Source organism: Myotis myotis, unplaced genomic scaffold (assembly GCF_014108235.1).
Source record: "Myotis myotis isolate mMyoMyo1 unplaced genomic scaffold, mMyoMyo1.p scaffold_m19_p_5, whole genome shotgun sequence".
In the NCBI taxonomy this organism is placed as follows: domain Eukaryota; kingdom Metazoa; phylum Chordata; class Mammalia; order Chiroptera; family Vespertilionidae; genus Myotis; species Myotis myotis.
In genome coordinates, this window is record NW_023416357.1 from 90,748,583 (window position 1) to 90,766,072 (window position 17,490).

At 49.3% G+C, this 17,490-nt stretch overlaps 1 protein-coding gene across 3 annotated transcripts in view; it reads right to left on the bottom strand.

Moving 5' to 3' along the window:
• Positions 1 to 1,216: 1,216 nt before the first annotated feature.
• The window catches only part of ABCC1 (ATP binding cassette subfamily C member 1), a 143,990-nt gene continuing 127,716 nt past the window's right edge, over positions 1,217 to 17,490 (bottom strand). Inside the window, exons 23-31 of one of the 3 annotated variants that reach the window (XM_036308386.1) lie at positions 16,314 to 16,624; positions 13,934 to 14,133; positions 11,444 to 11,570; positions 10,497 to 10,598; positions 7,701 to 7,847; positions 5,400 to 5,558; positions 4,284 to 4,450; positions 3,403 to 3,597; positions 1,217 to 2,867 (exon numbers count right to left, since the gene is read on the bottom strand). In XM_036308386.1, coding sequence (XP_036164279.1) covers positions 2,759 to 2,867; positions 3,403 to 3,597; positions 4,284 to 4,450; positions 5,400 to 5,558; positions 7,701 to 7,847; positions 10,497 to 10,598; positions 11,444 to 11,570; positions 13,934 to 14,133; positions 16,314 to 16,624 — 1,517 coding nt within the window. In that variant the 3' untranslated portion in view covers positions 1,217 to 2,758. Of the gene's footprint in view, positions 2,868 to 3,402; positions 3,598 to 4,283; positions 4,451 to 5,399; positions 5,559 to 7,700; positions 7,848 to 10,385; positions 10,646 to 11,443; positions 11,571 to 13,933; positions 14,134 to 16,313; positions 16,625 to 17,490 lie in introns of those variants that run through there. The other 2 variants (XR_004967433.1, XR_004967434.1) reach the window with 2 other exon arrangements.

Here is a 17,490-nt window from a genome sequence, read left to right on the forward strand (position 1 = left end):
CCATTACTGGCAATTACGAGCTCCATTTCACAGATAAGGAAACTGAGGCTCAGACAGTTGCCATGACCTGCCGAGGTCACCCAGTTAGTAAGTGGCGGAGAGGGGACCTGCCCCTGGGGCCATCTCACACCAAAGCCCAAGTCAGCATGTGGGGGTTGTCTTTCCAACTTGGGAGCTCGGAAAGGGACCCGACATAGCGCTTCTCGTTGCTCTGCCGGGAGCTGAGCCACCGGACGGCCCGGCAGAGCGGCCACAGGCAAAGGCGGCAGCAGCTGCGTGTTTGGCAGACTCACTTGGGATCACTCCAGGGTCACAAAAGCCTACTTTCACCGAAGGAGATGGTCTGCCAGGGCCAGAGTGTGGGCCACAGGAGCCAGCGCCCACGAGCCTGCTGACAAGGCTGCTGCTGGCCCACACCCTTGCTGTGGGGACCAGCCTGCATGCCATCCAGGCCACCAATCCCCCCGCCGGGGCTCCTGCCAGCAGAGCCTGGCTGGCGGGGAACACACACATCCAGGGAAGCCACACATGGAGCTGATCGTACCTGCATCGCCATTTACTTCATTTGAGACACTTATGAGTGGGTGTGAGTTGTCCACACTCTCCCTTCTATGGTGGCCTGGAAGCCAGCTCCTGAGAGGCAAGGTCAAAAGGCGAGAACAGCCGGCTCTCGCGGTGGCTGCTTGGAAGGGAGTGATTCTGCAGGGGCGCCTGACCCTCATTAGGACGTGTATGAGCAAGAAACAGAACCCTGTGTTCATTTCCCATGAGTTTGCGGCCACAGCATGGCCCAAGCTATCCTGACTGTATTAACACAAAGGGATTTTCAAGGGCCACGTGATTTTTGCCTTAGAACCTGACCTGGGCCACACACACCACTGCTCATCTTCACAACATTCCCACCGTGCAGGTGTGATCAGCTCCACTACAGAGGCTAAGTGACTTGCCCAGGGTCACACAGCCAGCGAATGACAAGGGCAGGACTCAGGCCCAGGTCTGTCTGACCCTAGAGCCCAGACTGCCACCCGGCCATGCTGACTCCCCACTCTACCCCACACGGTTCTTAACCTCTAGGCTCCCATTTCCGACAGGGGCTCCCACTAGAGATGGCATGTTTGCCAACAGGAAAGAAGGAAAGCAGACAAGAGGGGAGCCGCTAACTCCCAGAGGAGATGGCTGAAACCCCAAAGAAAATGGAATCATTATTAGAAAGAAATAATTTTTTTTTTTTTTTTACTGAAAATTGCTTGTAAATGTTCTCGTTTCCAGTGTAAGTCATTACAAAACGATTCCCAAGAAAAACTTGGTTTATCTACTATGAAAGAATGGTATAACTTACAAAAAATAAATATATATTTCCACCTAAAGGAAGATGCTTTTCTGGATTTGAAGTCAGCAAGGGAACCTCGGGGCAGCAGTGGCCCCTCTGCTTTGTGGGTCTCCCCTGGGTCTCTGGTTGCGAGACCTAAAGGACGGGCCCTGGAGGTCTCCACTCCGCTTTTTCTTCAGGAACCCGCAGACCCGCTGTCAGATGCCGGCCACCTTGGCTTTCCCTGGGCGAGCCGCTCCCAGCTCAACACTTCCGCCCAAGAAATTAGGTTGAGACAGTGTTTCTCCTGGGAGCAGTACTTTAAAAAAAAAAAAAAAAAGAAAAACAATCACTGATATTCGTGAATGGGTTTTTTTCTTGTCCTGGAACATACTCAGTAACTACACGTCCGGTCTCCACACTGCCGCCTCTGACGGCTACCCGGAGGCCAAGGGTGAGGAACTGAAATCTAAAAACGAGGAGAAGTCTCAACAGAGCTCGATTCAGTACCCGCTGCTCATCCGTGGCAGTGCCCAGTGCTCCTGGCTTTGAACCCTTCACAACCACGAGCAAACCCCTTCCAGATGCCTCGAGGTAATCCCTTCTAGCAACTGGCAAAAGGAGGCAGGAGGAAAGGCAGAGAAAAGACCAGCATGGCTGAGGAGGTGAGCAGCCAATGTGGGAAACTGGTACTGAGAGAGGATCCCCCAGCCCTGGAGTTCCAGGTCCAGGTCCCCCATAAGCCCAGCCCATCCTGCCAACGAGAAGCCCGCGGGTGATGAGGCTGCCTCTGGCCTGTGAAGCAAGTCTCGGTGCAGGCAGTGCTGGGACGCCGGCTCCGTGTCTGAGCGCCCAGGCCACGGGATGGTTGGTAAGAGGAGTGTCCACGGCTCCCAGGACACCGCCTGAGGGTGAGGATGATGTTCACCAGGCCCCTCACCTCCAAACAGCAGCCCCAAGGGGACGAAGCATTCTGGGTGGAGCCCAGATGTTAGAGGTGCCAGGACAGCAGCTGAGGCCGAAGACTTGGAATTTCAGACTTTGGCTAAAGAGATTTGAGGCAGTTGGCTGGATTTGGTCACTAGCATGTTTTACGCAACCAATTTCTCGAGAAGTCTGGCTGCCAAACTTCCCTGCAGAGCACCAAGAGCACAAGCAGGCTCTCCCAGGTTGTGCGACGCCGGTGTGTCCTGCGGGGGTAACAGGCAAGGGTGTGCTGTGCGTGTCTTTGGTGGGCTGCGTCTCTGTGTCCCTCCTGTTTCTTCACAGCCAATTCCAGGCAGTGGACCAGAAGGTGGCTGCTTTGTGGTTTTGTTTTATTGGGTTTGGTTTTATTTCCTTTTTTGGTTTCAGTGTATGGGAGGCTTGGGTTCCCAAAGAGGCTGCTGACTCATCCTGGGACAAGGTATGTGGGCCTTGCAGGTCAAACCAGATGCACCAGCGCTGGGCTTACACCAAGCCGGCATCTTTGGCCATGCTGTAGAACAGGCCCCTCTGCTGCAGGAGGTCAGAGGGGGCGCCACACTCCCGGATCTCTCCTTTGTCCAGGACGATCACCCTGCAAGTGGAGGGCACGCAGACGTGAGTGGTAGGAGGGGTTGGCACCTCATGCCCGCAAGAGCCCAGCTGGGCAAATCCCGGCTTTGGGTCAGGCCCCTCACCTCTGTCAGGACTGCGGCAGCAGCCTTCCAACTGGTTACCCCTTCTCAAGCCCTATTCCTAGTCAATGTCAAAGTCCTGTGATGCTACACACAACACTCACTATCACCTACTCTGTTTCCTTCCCAGCACAGTTTGCTTTTATTTATTGCCGTGTTTATTATCTGTCTCTGTACCCAGCCCCCAGCTAATCTATAAGGTCCCTTAGCCAGGCTTCCTGCTGAGTCCCCAGGACCTGGAACAGGGCCGGCTTTGTGGCAGGCACTGCACACGTGATGATTGAGTGACGTCAAAAATACCTGGTACCACCTGGAAAAAGCGAGCTCCCACCAACTGGGGCTGTCCCTATGCATAGGACAGTGTTGAATGAATGAATGAGTGAATGAGTGAGGTGGGCACCAAGGCCTAGAGGCCTTCTGTGCCAGATGCTTCACCTGGTGTAGTCCATGATGGTGTTGAGACGGTGAGCGATGGTGAGGACAGTACAATCTTCGAACTGTGTCCGGATGGTGGACTGAATGAGGTCATCGGTTTCCAGGTCCACGGCCGCCGTGGCCTCATCCAACACAAGGATCTTCGTCTTCCTCAGCAAGGCTCGGGCCAGGCAAACGAGCTGGCGCTGCCCAACACTTGACCAGAGAAAAAGACCAGGAGACAGAGAGTCAAAACCACCCCTGACCCTGAGCCCTGGCCTAGGCTGGGAGGAGGGAGAAGAGACTTGGTGTTGCTCAGAGCAGGTGAGGGTCCACTCCCACACCCGTGCTGATGGCAGACATCACTAATCCATCACCATGTTCTTCCTGCTGAGCTAGAAGCGAGCTCGGGATCATTCTCAGCACAGGGCTCAGAGGAATGCGCAAACATGTGACATGGTCAGCATGGGTAGTGTGACAGGCAGCAAAAGGGGCCCCGTATCCAGGCCCTCACAACCGACTCTGGATTCAACCATCTGCCTTGTTTTGGCCAATGGGGTGCTGGCCAACATAAGGCTGGCAGAAGCCTGACATGGGAATGCACGCCAGGGTTTGCACCTCTGCCATCACCATGACAACACGCCTGGGTGGGTCTGCTGGAGGATGAGGGACATGAACTGCCCCAAGGGAGGCCAATCAGATCAGCCAATTGCAGCGGACCCCCAGTCACATGAATGAGCCCAGTCATGATGAAACCTGGCTGAAACCCACTTTATAGATGCTGAAACCGAGGCTCCAAGAAACAAGAGGCTCCTGTGTGGCAGAGCTGGGACTCAAACCTGGATCAGACACAGATGCAAAAGGGCAGAATCATCAAGCGCCCTGCCCGAGGGGGCACCCACCTCAGGTTCTCCCCGCCTTCCGTGCACTCGTGGTTCAGCTTGTCAGGAAGGGCCGACACAAAGTTCTTCAGGTGAGCCAGCTCCAGCGACGTCCAGACCTCTTCGTCCGAGTACTGGCTGAACGGGTCCAGGTTCATGCGGAGAGAACCCGAAAACAAAATGGGGTCCTGTTCAGAGAGAAGACAGCCGTCAGTATGTGAGGCTCAACGTCAGCTGGACATGGATGGGACAGGGGTGGGACACAGAGAGTTCGTGCCAGAATTGTTCACGATTGGGCGTGAGAGTTCCTCTGCATTGTTATTTCTAGAGATCTTAATAATGGGGGGGGGGGGGAGGGGGTGTCTGGAAATCTCTGTGTTAGGTGAAATAGAATAGATTAATTTTTTGAGAAGACTTCCTGGAGTCTTCGATATGCACATCTTCCAGAAAGATGTGACATGGTTAATTCCTAATCGTCAAGTACTGTGGATTCCTTTCAATCCCCTGCCTCCAAAATGGAATCTTAGAAGAAATTTCAGGAAAAATAACATTAAAAAGCAACATATTAGGGAAACAGCACCTTCAGGAATCAGTCTAGAAAATTCTTTTTTTTTTTAAATCACATCTGTAGTATTTTTTTAACATATGTTTTTATTGATTTCAGAGAGGAAGGAAGAAAGAGAAACATCAATGATGAGAGAGAATCATTGATAGGCTGCCTCCTGCACACCCCCAACTGGGATTGAGCCTGCAACCTGGGCATGTGCCCTGATTGGGAATCAACCAGGACCTCTTGGTTCATAGGTTGACGCTCAACCACTGAGCCATGCCAGCAGGCTAGAAAATTCTTCTCCCTTAGCTCTTGGAAGGGTAAGAGAGTTTTGTCCTGACTGACAGCCAGCAGAAAGCCAGTGCCTACACACCCGTTAGATGCTCTGGGTGGCAAAGTGCAGGGATGACACCTGGTTAATTCCCATTGCTATTTATATGCCAAGAGGAGATTCAGTGGAGAAGTGACATAGCATAACTTTAATAAGGATAATAAAGCAGGGACACATTCATATCTGTATGCGGAAAACAGACACGCATTGCTCTCAGTGGAACCCAGCGTTCCTGGTGGCCTCACACAGACCCCACCTGCGGGATGATGGTGATCTTGAAGCGGAGATCGTGCAGGCCGATTTTGGCGATGTTGACGTTGTCAATAATGATCTCCCCTGCTGAAGACTCCTTGATCCGAAACAAGCCCAGGGTCAGGGATGACTTCCCGGCTCCCGTCCGCCCCACGATGCCAACCTGTGGGACAGGAAGGACCAGCGTGAGGTGGGAATGCTGCTATCTGGGGGATACCTCCTGTCTCAGAACACCCTCATGTCAGACATCTGCCCCAGGGCAGCTCAGTCATCTGGTCAACCAACTCCCACCACAGCCCTCTCTTCCAGCTTCCTAGAGGCGGTCCTTTAGGGGCTGTTGTCGGCTCTTTATATGTTAAAATTATAATTAGCTCTTTTTATAAGCTACTAGACCTCCAAAGACCCAGGCATCAAACAGGGAGGGATTTTAAATAGGCCCTATTATTTTCAACTCATGATGACATTAAGTAATAATCAGGTTATTTCCCTCACACTGTTCTTTTTTCTTTTGTTGTTGTTGTTAATCCTCAACCTAGGATATTTTTTCCATTGATTTTGAGAGAGAGTGGAAGGGAAGGGGGGGGGAGAGAAAGAGAGAAGAGAGAGAGAGAGAGAGAGAGAGAGAGAGAGAGAGAGAGAGGATATCAATGTGAGAGAGACACACCGATTGGCTGCCTCCTGCACATGCCCCAATTGGGGCTGGGGAATCAAACCTGCAACCAAGGTATGTGCCCTTGACTGGAATTGAACCCATGACCCTTCAGTCCAGGGGCCAGCACTCTAACCACTTAGCCATACCAGCTAGGGCCCCTTACACTGTTTTTCCCAGTTCTTGAGATGGTGAATTTCCCATCCAAGCTGTTGAAACAGCTCAAATATTCAAGGACACCCCCTGCACACCTCTCCTCTCCATCCCAGCTGTGCGAGCAAAACAAGGTTACGGATGTGGCCTGGTCTCCACTTACCCTCTCTTGAGGGAACTGGGCTCCCATGCAATGGCCAATGATGACTGCCCCTGACATCCAAACACACCCCCTTCACCTGGGCTCCTGAGAGGTGGGTTTCCTCTGCCGCCCACAGCGATGTCACAGGGCAGTCTCTCATGATACAACACAGAAAGCCTGGCGAGAACATGGCCCACTCTGTTCTTTCCCTGTTGTAAATTAGAGAATTTATCTCATGGGAACAGAACGTTCTGAGCCTGGTGGAAGGGACAGTGTAACAAGTCCGTATGTTCAGAGAGAAAAGAAGCACTGTTCCCTGGAAAATGGCCAGGAAGGCCATGGTCTGATTCTGAGAATCTGAGGGTCTGAGGGGAAGGGCATCTTCCAGGAACAGCTGGGGACCAAGGCTCTGTTCCAAAATTCTGACAATTTCACATGCCCCTTGAGCCATCCCCAGCAGTGAGGGTGGCATCCTTCTATCTTGGAGATCCCAAACTCAATGCCTACAGGGGCCATGGAGGCACCTGAATGGGGTGGGGAGGGACCGAGCGAACAGGGAGGCTCACATCTTGCCTCCCAAGAGCCGGGTGGGGAGTATGAGCCCAGTGTTGCTAGATCAGAGGTGGGCAAACTTTTTGACTCGAGGGCCACAATGGGTTCTTAAACTGGACCGGAGGGCCGGAACAAAAGCATGGATGGAGTGTTTGTGTGAACTAATATAAATTCAAAGTAAACATCATTACATAAAAGGGTACGTACGGTCTTTTTTTTTTTTTTTTTTTTAGTTTTATTCATTTCAAATGGGCCGGATCCGGCCCACGGGCCGTAGTTTGCCCACGGCTGTGCTAGATGCTGTGATCTTTCAAGAAAAGCAGGAAATGGATTTTTATTGAAAAAGTTCCAGATTTTTCAGTATTTGCAACTTATTCAGATTTCTAAAAAAATATATTTTATTGATTTTTTTACAGAGAGGAAGGGAGAGGGATAGAGAGTTAGAAACATCAATGAGAGAGAAACATCGATCTGCTGCCTCCTGCACATCTCCCACTGGGGATGTGCCCACAACCAAGGTACATGCCCTTGACCGGAATCGAACCTGGGACCTTTCAGTCCGCAGGCCGACGCTCTATCCACTGAGCCAAACCGGTTAGGGCTTATTCAGATTTTTTTTTTTTTCTTCAAAACCTCTCTGTGGATCTCATTTGGTCCACCGGCTACCAGTGTGCAGCCCTGGGGAACACTGTCTGAATAGCCACCCCAGGGTGTGGGCTGGGATGGACTGCGGAAATGACAGCCGGTTTCATGTGCCTGATCACAAGCTGTGCCGACTGTGAACAGGTGGGAGAACAGTGTGCACCCACCTTTTCTCCTCCTTCGATGGTGATGTTGATGTGCTTGAGAACCAAGTCCAGGTCCTCTCGGTAACGCAGGCAATAGTCCCGGAACTCCACTCGGCCCACCTGGGGCCAGGTGCTGGCTGGAGTCATCTCCTGGATCCGCCAGGGAGCCTGTAATGGGTGGGGGAGGAGGGAGACAAATAAGGAATCTGAGGTCCATCTCAGGCCCCAAGGCTCTCTGTGCATGGCCTCTACAACTCTCCGACCTCACCTCCCTCTCTCATTTCACTCTGCTCCCCACACTGACTTCAGGGTGATTTCTCCAGGCCTTTGCATGTGCAGGTTCCTCTGCCTGAAATGTTCTTCCCCAAGCTACCTACTCAGCCTGCTACCCCACATCCTGCAGACCTCAGAGCAAGTAGACCACCCTCCTGGCCCTGCACGCCTCTGCCCTCTCCCCTGCTTCATTCTCCTTCAGAGCACTTACTATGTGTCACCCGTGCCTGCTGGAATGTCCACTCTATGAGGACAGGTTCTTGTACTGTCCGTTCACTGTTCTATCCCAGGGCCCAGAGCACATAGTAGGTGCTCAATAAGTATGTGTGGACTGCATCAAAGTGGTCTTCTCTGAACAGACACAAGGCTGACTGCCTTCTAGGTCTGGACTGCAACAATAACAGCGGCAGCGACCACTTAAACAACACTCTGTCACATTATCTCATTTAATCCTCACTACAGCCCCATACATGGGGTCCTTTCATCATCCATTTTACACACAAGGAAACTGAGACACGGACAGGGGAGCACGTTGCCCCGTGTCACACAGCCCCTATTTCTGAAGTTTCTTAGTCCAGGTCAGCATTTCCTGAGACTTACAACTGGATACGCCCCAGGCCAGCCTCGGGGATACCTTTAGGGAAAGAGAGGAGCAGGAAGGACAATAAAAGAAAACTTTCAGCCTTTCTTCCCCACAAACTCCTTATATTATTTTTTTTTACAACAAAAAAATTTCCCTTTTATAATTTAAGTATATAAATAAAAAGGACATGCTATAAAAGCATAGAAGCGACTGAAGAGAAGTGGGAACTTTCTAACATGAATATATAATATACTGTTTATAATGTATTGTTTATATTTCTACATAATATATACACAATAAATAAACATATATATCATAATAGTGGGACTCTAAGTGATCTCGACGACTTCTTGTATTTTTCAAATATGTTCTTATTCTAAAAATATAGAATAAAAGTAGTAAAATATTTTTGTAAAATAAAAAAAATCTCACACTTTAAGTGGATGAATTTTATGGAGTGTGAATTATCTCTTAAAGCTGTTATAAAAAAATAAACTCAGCCTGCCTGGTGTGACTCAGTGGTTGAGCATCGACCCATGCACCAAGAGGTCACTAGTTCGATTCGAGGTCAGGGCATATGCCCGGGTTGCAGGCTCAAGCCCCAGCAGGGGGCGTGCAGGAGGCAGCCAATTAATGACGGGATATTTATATCTCTCTCTCCCTCTCCTTCCCCCTCTCTCTAAAAACCAATAAAAATATAAGTAAATGAATGAATAAATTAATTAATAAGCTAATTAATTACTTCAGCCCTGGCTGGTGGCTCAGTTAGTTGGAGCATAGACTTCTGGTCAGGGCACATACCCAGGTTACAGGTTGGATCCCTGTGCAGGAGACAACGGATCGATGTTTCCTTCTCACATCAATGTTTCTCTCTCTCCCCCTTCCTCTCTGTCTAAAAACAAACAAACAAACAAACAAAGATATCCTGGGGGATGGTTAAATAAATAAGTTCAATGTTGGCTGGGAAAGTCCTGGTGTAATGCACTCTTATTTCCACAGGGGTCACTCACACCATTCTGGCTGATGCCTCTGATGAAATGGAACCTGGAGTTCACCATTTCAGAGCATTAAAAGACTGAGGTCATAGGTCACCTTTGCAAATCCTCTAACATAGATTTTTAACTGGGGCAGCCTTGGTCTCGTTCCCAAGAGGCATTTTCTTGGGAGGCAGTGTGGCACAATGACAAAGACCCAAATCCTAGGTCTGCGATTTACCAGTCATCATGTGTCTTAGGCAAGTAACTTAACCGCTCTGTGTCTCAGTTTTCTCACATGTAAAATGGAAGTAATAATAGGATGTGAGTTATAAGACTGTATAGTGAATAAATTACTCTATGTGAAGTGTTAGGACAGGGCCTGACACCTCCACGAGGGCATAATATATGTCCCTATTGTTATTGTTGGTGGGAATGGAGTGGCATCACCAAGCATTACTGATACTGGCATAATTATCACCACTACCATTGCTAGTGGTGTGTAGACAGAATAAGGCACTTCTCAGGGCAACATGGCACTGAAGTCTAGCGGCTTGGGTCCTATCTATCACATATGACCTTGAATCTGCCAACATCTCTCCCTAGGCTACCCTTTCTCCATCTAAAACAGTAACTGCAAGATTTTCCAAAGTTGGGTCAATTCCTTACCAGTATTTATCCTTTACAATATCCATGTACTCATTCTTGTTATTGCGTTTGAATACTTTTAATCAACTCATTTATATTTAATTTTAAAACTTATTTAAATCAATGGTGCCTCTAACAGTTGATGACTTAGTATGTATTCATTTTTCAGGAGCAAAAAGAAACTAATCTCTTTCCCCATAAAAGAAGTCCCCCATAAAAATACGTAACAGTTTGTCAGATAGAGGTTGCCAGTTGCAGGCACACATGGTTTGGCTCAGAGGTTCTTTAAAGCCACACTGAAGATCAAGTTCAAAAGGTCAGGGCAGGGGCTTGCTCTACCTCCTTCTCAGTTTCTGAATACTCCTTGAGTCTCTCCACAGCCACAATGTTGGTCTCCATCTCCGACGACATCCGAACAAGCCAGTTCAGGTAGGTGGTGACCTGCGAGTGGAAGAGTCACATGGAGCTTCTAGAGTGAGCCTGAGTTGCTTTATTTTAATGAAGTAATTACGAGTTGTGAAATAGTTCAGAAAAGAAAGGTACAGAAAACAGGATCCCACACAGACTTGCTCCACTGCATCTCTTAAGCAAGCACATTTCAAAATCACCCATGAGCCACACTGGTAATCAGAAAGGAAATGAGAAAATATTTTGAAATAGGTAATAGGAAAATACAATATATTAAAATATGGGAAATGCAGCTAAAGCAGGGCTTCGAGGGAAATTTATCCTATATAATAAAAGGCTAATATGCAAATTGACCAAATGGCAGAATGACCTGTTTGACACGCACTGACCACCTGCTATGACATGCACTGACCACCAGGAGGCAGATGCTCAATGCAGGAGCTGCCCCCTGGTGGTCAGTGTGCTCCTGCAGGGGGAGCGCTGCTCAGCCAGAAGCCCTGAGCCGGGTTCATGGCTGGTGAGTGCAGCGGTGGTGGCCACTGTGGCAGAGCTAAGTCGGCAGTCGGACATCCCCCCAAAAACTCCAGGACTGCGAGAGGGTGCAGGCCGGGCTGAGGGACCCCCACACACCCACCCAGTGCACCAATTTCATGCACTGGGCCTCTAGTAGTGTTATAAGCATTTCTCTTGCAGTTGGAGGCATCCAGGCCATGTGTCTAATTTCTCTCCTGCTCTAGTGAGTCACAGGGCTGTAGGCCTGCTCCTCAAATTCCATTCAGCCCCTTTGCTCTCCTGCACTCCCACAGGGACCCAAAACAAAGACAACTGGCTATCCCGTTCAGAGAGATGGGAAATTCAGCAAGAGCACCCCCTCTCACCTGTAACGAGTAAGATATTGAGAGGCCCACCAAGCCGGCACTGAGGCTGTGCCGGGAGATCACTGCAAACAGGGTTGCAAACAGGACAATGCAGTTGCCCACACACTCCAGCCGCACAGCCAGCCACCTGCATGAGACACACAGGCAGACGAAAAGACAGGCACACGCCCAGAGTCAGCTTTTTCAGAGGCGTGGTTTCTGGTTCTGGGCGTGGGGTTGGGAGTGGAACGTCACTAACTAAAATAATCCCTGAGAGTTCGGAGAGAGGCCTTCTCTGCCCCACTCCTAGGACTCAGGGGGAAGGAGGACCAAAGGGACACAATTTCAGTAACTCCTCACTCATCTGGCAACCCCAGGGATTAAGACAGTTCTCTGGAAGCAATCTTCCCAGGAAATGGAAGCTTGCTTTTTTAAGAACCAACTTTTTCTCATTGAAACCTTTCAAAACAGCCATGTGTGCATTTTAAAAAAAAGATGTCCTGAAAAATTAATAAATACTAAGTCATCGGCTGTAAGAGGCACCACTGATTTAAAATAACCTTCTCTTGACCGGCTGTAGCTCAGTGGGTGGGCATCAACCTATAAAGCAGGAGGTCATGGTTCGATTCCCAGAGCACATGCCCAGGTTGTGGGCTCGATCCCTAGTAGGGGGTGTGCAGGAGCAGCCAATCAATGACTCTCATCATTGATGTTTCTATTTCTCTATCCCTCTCCCTTCCTCTCTGAAATTAATAAATAAATATATATATATTTTTAATATATTTTATTGATTTTTTACAGAGAGGAAGGGAGAGAGATAGAGAGTCAGAAACATTGATGAGAGAGAAACATCAATCAGCTGCCTCCTGCACACCCCCTACTGGGATGTGCCCGCAACCAAGGTACATGTCCTTGACCCGAATCGAACCCGGGAGCCTTCAGTCCGCACGCTGACGCTCTATCCACTGAGCCAAACCAGTTACGGCAATAAAAATATTTTTTAATAAAATAACCTTCTCTTGGCAGGGAAAAGGATGGTGAAAAAACACACGCTATTTTCAATGTAATGTAAGGGTTCCCAGATCCAGATCATCCTTATCTCAGAAGCATTAAAATGTATTTTACCTTCTAAAATATAAGCAGATATTTTAATGATTTAAAGGTAACTTTTGTAAGAAATCACACAGCATTAGGAATATTATTTTAATGTTTCAAAATGTAAAGCATTCTAGGGAGATGGGTTAGCCTTTTTCCCACTACAGCTCTTAGACCCACGTGACTGATCTTCTTGGGAGTGAGCCACTGCCACAGATAGGCAGGCATAGTGACAAATACTCTAAAAGTTCTGCAAGGGAAGACGGGGTCTCAAATAACTCCCAGTCTCCCACCCAGCCTTACCCTGTAGGATCGTACTGTACATGGTGGGCTGGTGGTTGGTTTTGATGGGTCACTTCCAGGATGCTGCTAGCCCTGCCCCAGCGTTTTCTTACCTCCTCATCTCAGAAACTGTATCAGGATGCAACCGAGTGAGGAGGATATTTTAGAGATAAAGCAGACACTTTTCTAAATTCAGTCAATAATTAGCAAACTTTGCCCTGGCCAGTGTGGCTCAGTTAGTTGGGAATTGTCTTGAGCACCAAAAAGTTGCTGGTTCGATTCTAGGTCAGGGCACATGCCCAGGTAGGAGGCGTACAGAAGGTAGTTGGTGATATCTCCCTCTCTCTCTCTCTCTCTCTCTCTCTCTTTCTCTCTCTATCTCCCCCTCTCCCTTCTTCTACCTCTAAAAAGCAAAAAATATATAATAATAAATTAGCAAACTTCTTTTTCTCTTTTTTTTCAGTAGAATTATTTATTTATTTACTTACTTACTTATTTATTTATTGTCTAAAGTTTTACATATACCTCCCCTGACTGACCATCCCCCCCCAGTCATTCCCACCCCGGGCAAGCCTCAACCGCCCCAGTGTCTGTGTCCATTGGTTATGCTAATATGCATGCATACAAGTCCTTTGGTTGCTCTCTAACCACCCCCTTCCCTGCCATTTGTCTCTTGATATATTCTGTTCATCAATCTTTTTCTTTTTTTTAATTAATGCAATTCAACCATTCTTCATACCCTAAATGACAATTTCACATGGTTTGACTTAATATTCGTGATTTGTTCCTGATACACATCACGGGGGTGAGGCTGGGGGCCGCCCTTCAGCTTGAAACTACGGTAGGAAAATACTCAACAGCTGAGTCTGCTCACCCCTGGTGCTCCTGTGCCCCCAGATGACAGCTAAAGGGCAGGTTCTGTATGATTTTCTGGCTCCAGAAGAACTCTCTGTCCCTGTCCTTCAATGCCCCAGAGTGCTGGTGCTCAGAGTGTCCCTGTCTGCTTTTCACAGTTATTCTGTCCTCACCAAATCGAACCATTCCCTCTGGGAGGGTTTGAGTTTGGTTTCACACCCTCCTCCAGGAACTACGGTGGCTTTCCCACGCCCCCTCTGGTGGGCCCGGTGTGCCCACCTGTTGGCCACGATGCTGGGGTAATAGGCCTTCTGGTTCTCGTCCACCTTCAGGTCACTCTGGCAGATGAAGCGCTCCTGTTCCGCAAAGGCCCGGATGACACTGACCCCCAGCAAGGTCTCGTTGAAGTGGGAGTAAACTGGGGAGCGGCTGACGGATTCGAGGCGCTTCAGCTGCCGGGAGGAGGCCACGTAGAACCTCTGGGGGCACAGAACAGACAGGGGAGTGAGTGGAGCTGTCCTCATCCCAGCCTCCTGGGGCTGTGCTGGAGGAAGTCTGGACATAAATGATGCCACCAGGAGGCGAATGCTGGAGCTGGGCTGCTCTTAGCAGGTGTCTCCACTCACCTGGTGAACTGCTGGCAGAGAGCCAAAACGATGGCAGCGATGACAAATAGAATAGCTAACACTTATGCAGAGCTCACCCTCTGTGGCATTGTTTGAACTACTTTCACATATACTCACTCATTGAATCCTCACCCAAGACCTCTGAGGTGCTCATTCCTTTCTCACCATCAGGAAACTAAGGCACAAAGAACTTAGCTCACCTCGTCCCTAAGATCACGTGGCTGGCTGGCTAGGATGTGGCAGAGCTGGGATTCAAACCCAGACACTTGGCTGCAGAGTGCCAGTCTCTGTCATGTACAGCCTCTCTGAGCCACTGACTGCTGGGGTTTAATGGACCTGCGAGATACATTCTCTCATTTCCTTTTTCTAATCCTCACCCAAAGATATGTTTCTTTATTGGTTTTTAAAGAGAAGAAGGGAGAGGAGGAGAGAGAGAGAAACATCCATGTGAGAGAGAAACATTGATTGGTTGCCTCTCATACATGCCCTGACTGGGGATCAAACCCACAACCTTTTTGGTGTGGAGGACGACGCCCCAACCAATTGAGCCACCCGGCCAGTGCGCTCATTTCCTTTGCATGTGTACTCAAGAGTGAGAGTGCTAGGCTATAGATAAGTGTACATTTAACTAAAAATATATATTAAAAAAAACCCACCTCTTCCATAATCCCAACCCTCAGGCAGGCAACACTTTTGCCTCCTTTTCCAGTCCTGCCCACACACATTATGCATTTCATCTTAGTTACATTTCACATGGTTCAATCCAGTATTAGTAATGTGCTCCCGATACACATCACACGGGCGGGGTTTAGTTAAAATAACCGTGTGCACACAACACAGTCCGGTCCTCTGCCTAATTCACTTCCTGCTGCTCAGACATAAAACTCGTGGTGCAACAGAGCCTTCCCAATCCTCCCGCCAAGGGCGCATGAGGTTCTGCCACGGAGACGCTCCATCGAGTGCTCAAGGCGCTGCTACTGGCAGGTATTGGAGCTGCTTCAAATGCTGCATTTGGTCTGTTCTGTCCTTTAAATTGGGTCTTTCCAGAACATTTCCAGCCAGGGTCTGACCATGGATGCTATTTTTGGTGACTGCAGCCAGATGACTGTCCAAAGTTGGCACCAAGTTGAAGAGAACGCAGTGAGGATCCTCCCTGATGCCTCCCTTGTTCACGCACACCCATCACTGGCCACAGCGTGGCGGGGTCCAGGGCTGGCCTCCCTCGGGGACCCCACAGGAGCAGCTCCAGTGCGGTTTGAGGACGGAGCCCTTCACAATTTCCTACCCTCATTTTGGGTTGCAGTTGCTAAGCTCCCATCTAACCCTCCACCCCCACCCCCAGCAGCTGTGCCGCAGCTAACCTTTCCGGGCAAGAAGGGACAGGCTGCCCTGCGGTCACCAGCACATGCTTTGGACTCAGACAGACATGAGTTCCCAGCGCCGATTCTGCCATTAGAGCCCCAACAAGCTCATCTGTCAACCGGAAACACAGTCCCCACTGCAGCTGCCTAAGAAACCAGGGGTGCTACCCGGCTACCACACGCACCTTGCCCTGTTACCTCCTCAGGCTTGTTTTCTGCAATTCAGACGGGAACAGGACTGGATATCAACAAACTCATGGCACTGCCACACCAGCCCTGAGTGGCCCGCCTCTATATTTCTATTACAAGAGAGAAAGACACACACCTATCTTGTTTAAGCTGCTCGTATTCGCATCTCCATGATCTCAGGGGGCTTAGGAACTAGAGAATTTCATAGCATTCTTAAGGAAATTTCACTAATAAAAGTATCTTTATAGCTATCACTTTTTTTTTCTTTTATAACTTACAGCTACAAAAATAACCCTTACTAAAAAGTGCATTTGGTTATCACAAGCTAAAAACAATCAGCTGAGGTGCTTGACACCACACCCACCACGCCCCCAGCAAACCCCCGCAGCTCCAGAGGGAACCGGGGTGAGGGCTGAGCCCTGTGCTCAGGGGAGCCCGACACATAGCAGGGCTTCTTCCAGACACCAACAGCCCACCTCTCACCTGGACGAAGAAGTAGATGAGGCCCAGGGGCGGGATGATGACAGCGGCGATGGGAGTGGCCAGCAGGATGATGATGCAGGCGCCAATGACGTTGAACAGGGAGCCCATGAACATCTTGATGACCTGCGGGATCATGGAGTCCACCGTGTCCATCTCCTTGGAGAAGCGGTTCACCAGGTTCCCACTGGGCGTCCGCTCGAAGAAGCTCATGGGCGACCACAGGACATTATGCAGCAGGTCCAGATGCAGGCGGCGGGAGGCGAAGATACCCCCGATGGACAGCGCCATGGAGTAGCCAAAGACCGCAAGCCCTGCAAACATTCCCGCATTAGACTCCACAATGGGGGAGGGGCCAAGCTGGGAGCTGGGACGAGTGGCCATGCGACCATGTGGACGAAGCAGGGCGGGGTTCCCAGCTATAATAATAATAATAATAATACTGATGATGATGATGATAATGGCTATTATTTATCGAGCACTTACTATGAGCTAAGCACCATACTGAAGTTTTACAGGTATCTAATCCTTATGACAACTCTGTATAAATCAGATAACTACCCATTTCACAGATGAGGAAACTGAAACTCAGGTGAATTCCTCCACCTTCAATATTCTCAGCCAATTAGAAGCAGAGATGGGGTTTAATCCTGGCAGCCTGCTCCCGCTCATGCTCTCAAGCTGTCGGCCGAACTCTAGACCAGCCCCATCCAATGGAACTTTCTGTGATGACGGGAACATTCTACATCTGTACTGTCCAATGGAGTAGCCATGAACCACATGTGGCTGCTGAGCACCTGAAATGTGGCTAGTGCAGGGAACGATCGAATGTTTACTATTACTTCAATTTAATGAATTGAAATTCAATAGTTACCCATGGCCAAAGACGACCACTACAGGACAGCACAGCTAGACTAGACACTGCTGCTGTGTGGGCCCAGATAAACATCACACTCTGTGCACCACCTCCCCTCAGTTATAATTTGGAGTCCATAGTCCTTTGCCCTAGGAGGGCGTTGCAGGGACTGAGAAACTTAAGAAATCCATGTTTGCTCTTCTGGGTTTTTCCAAAGCCATCTCCTGGAGTTCAAGAGGCAACTGTGGCTCCTCCAAACAAGCCACGAAGGGCACCCATTCTCTGCAGAGAGGCGATTGCAAGAGGCGGGACTAAAATGACAGG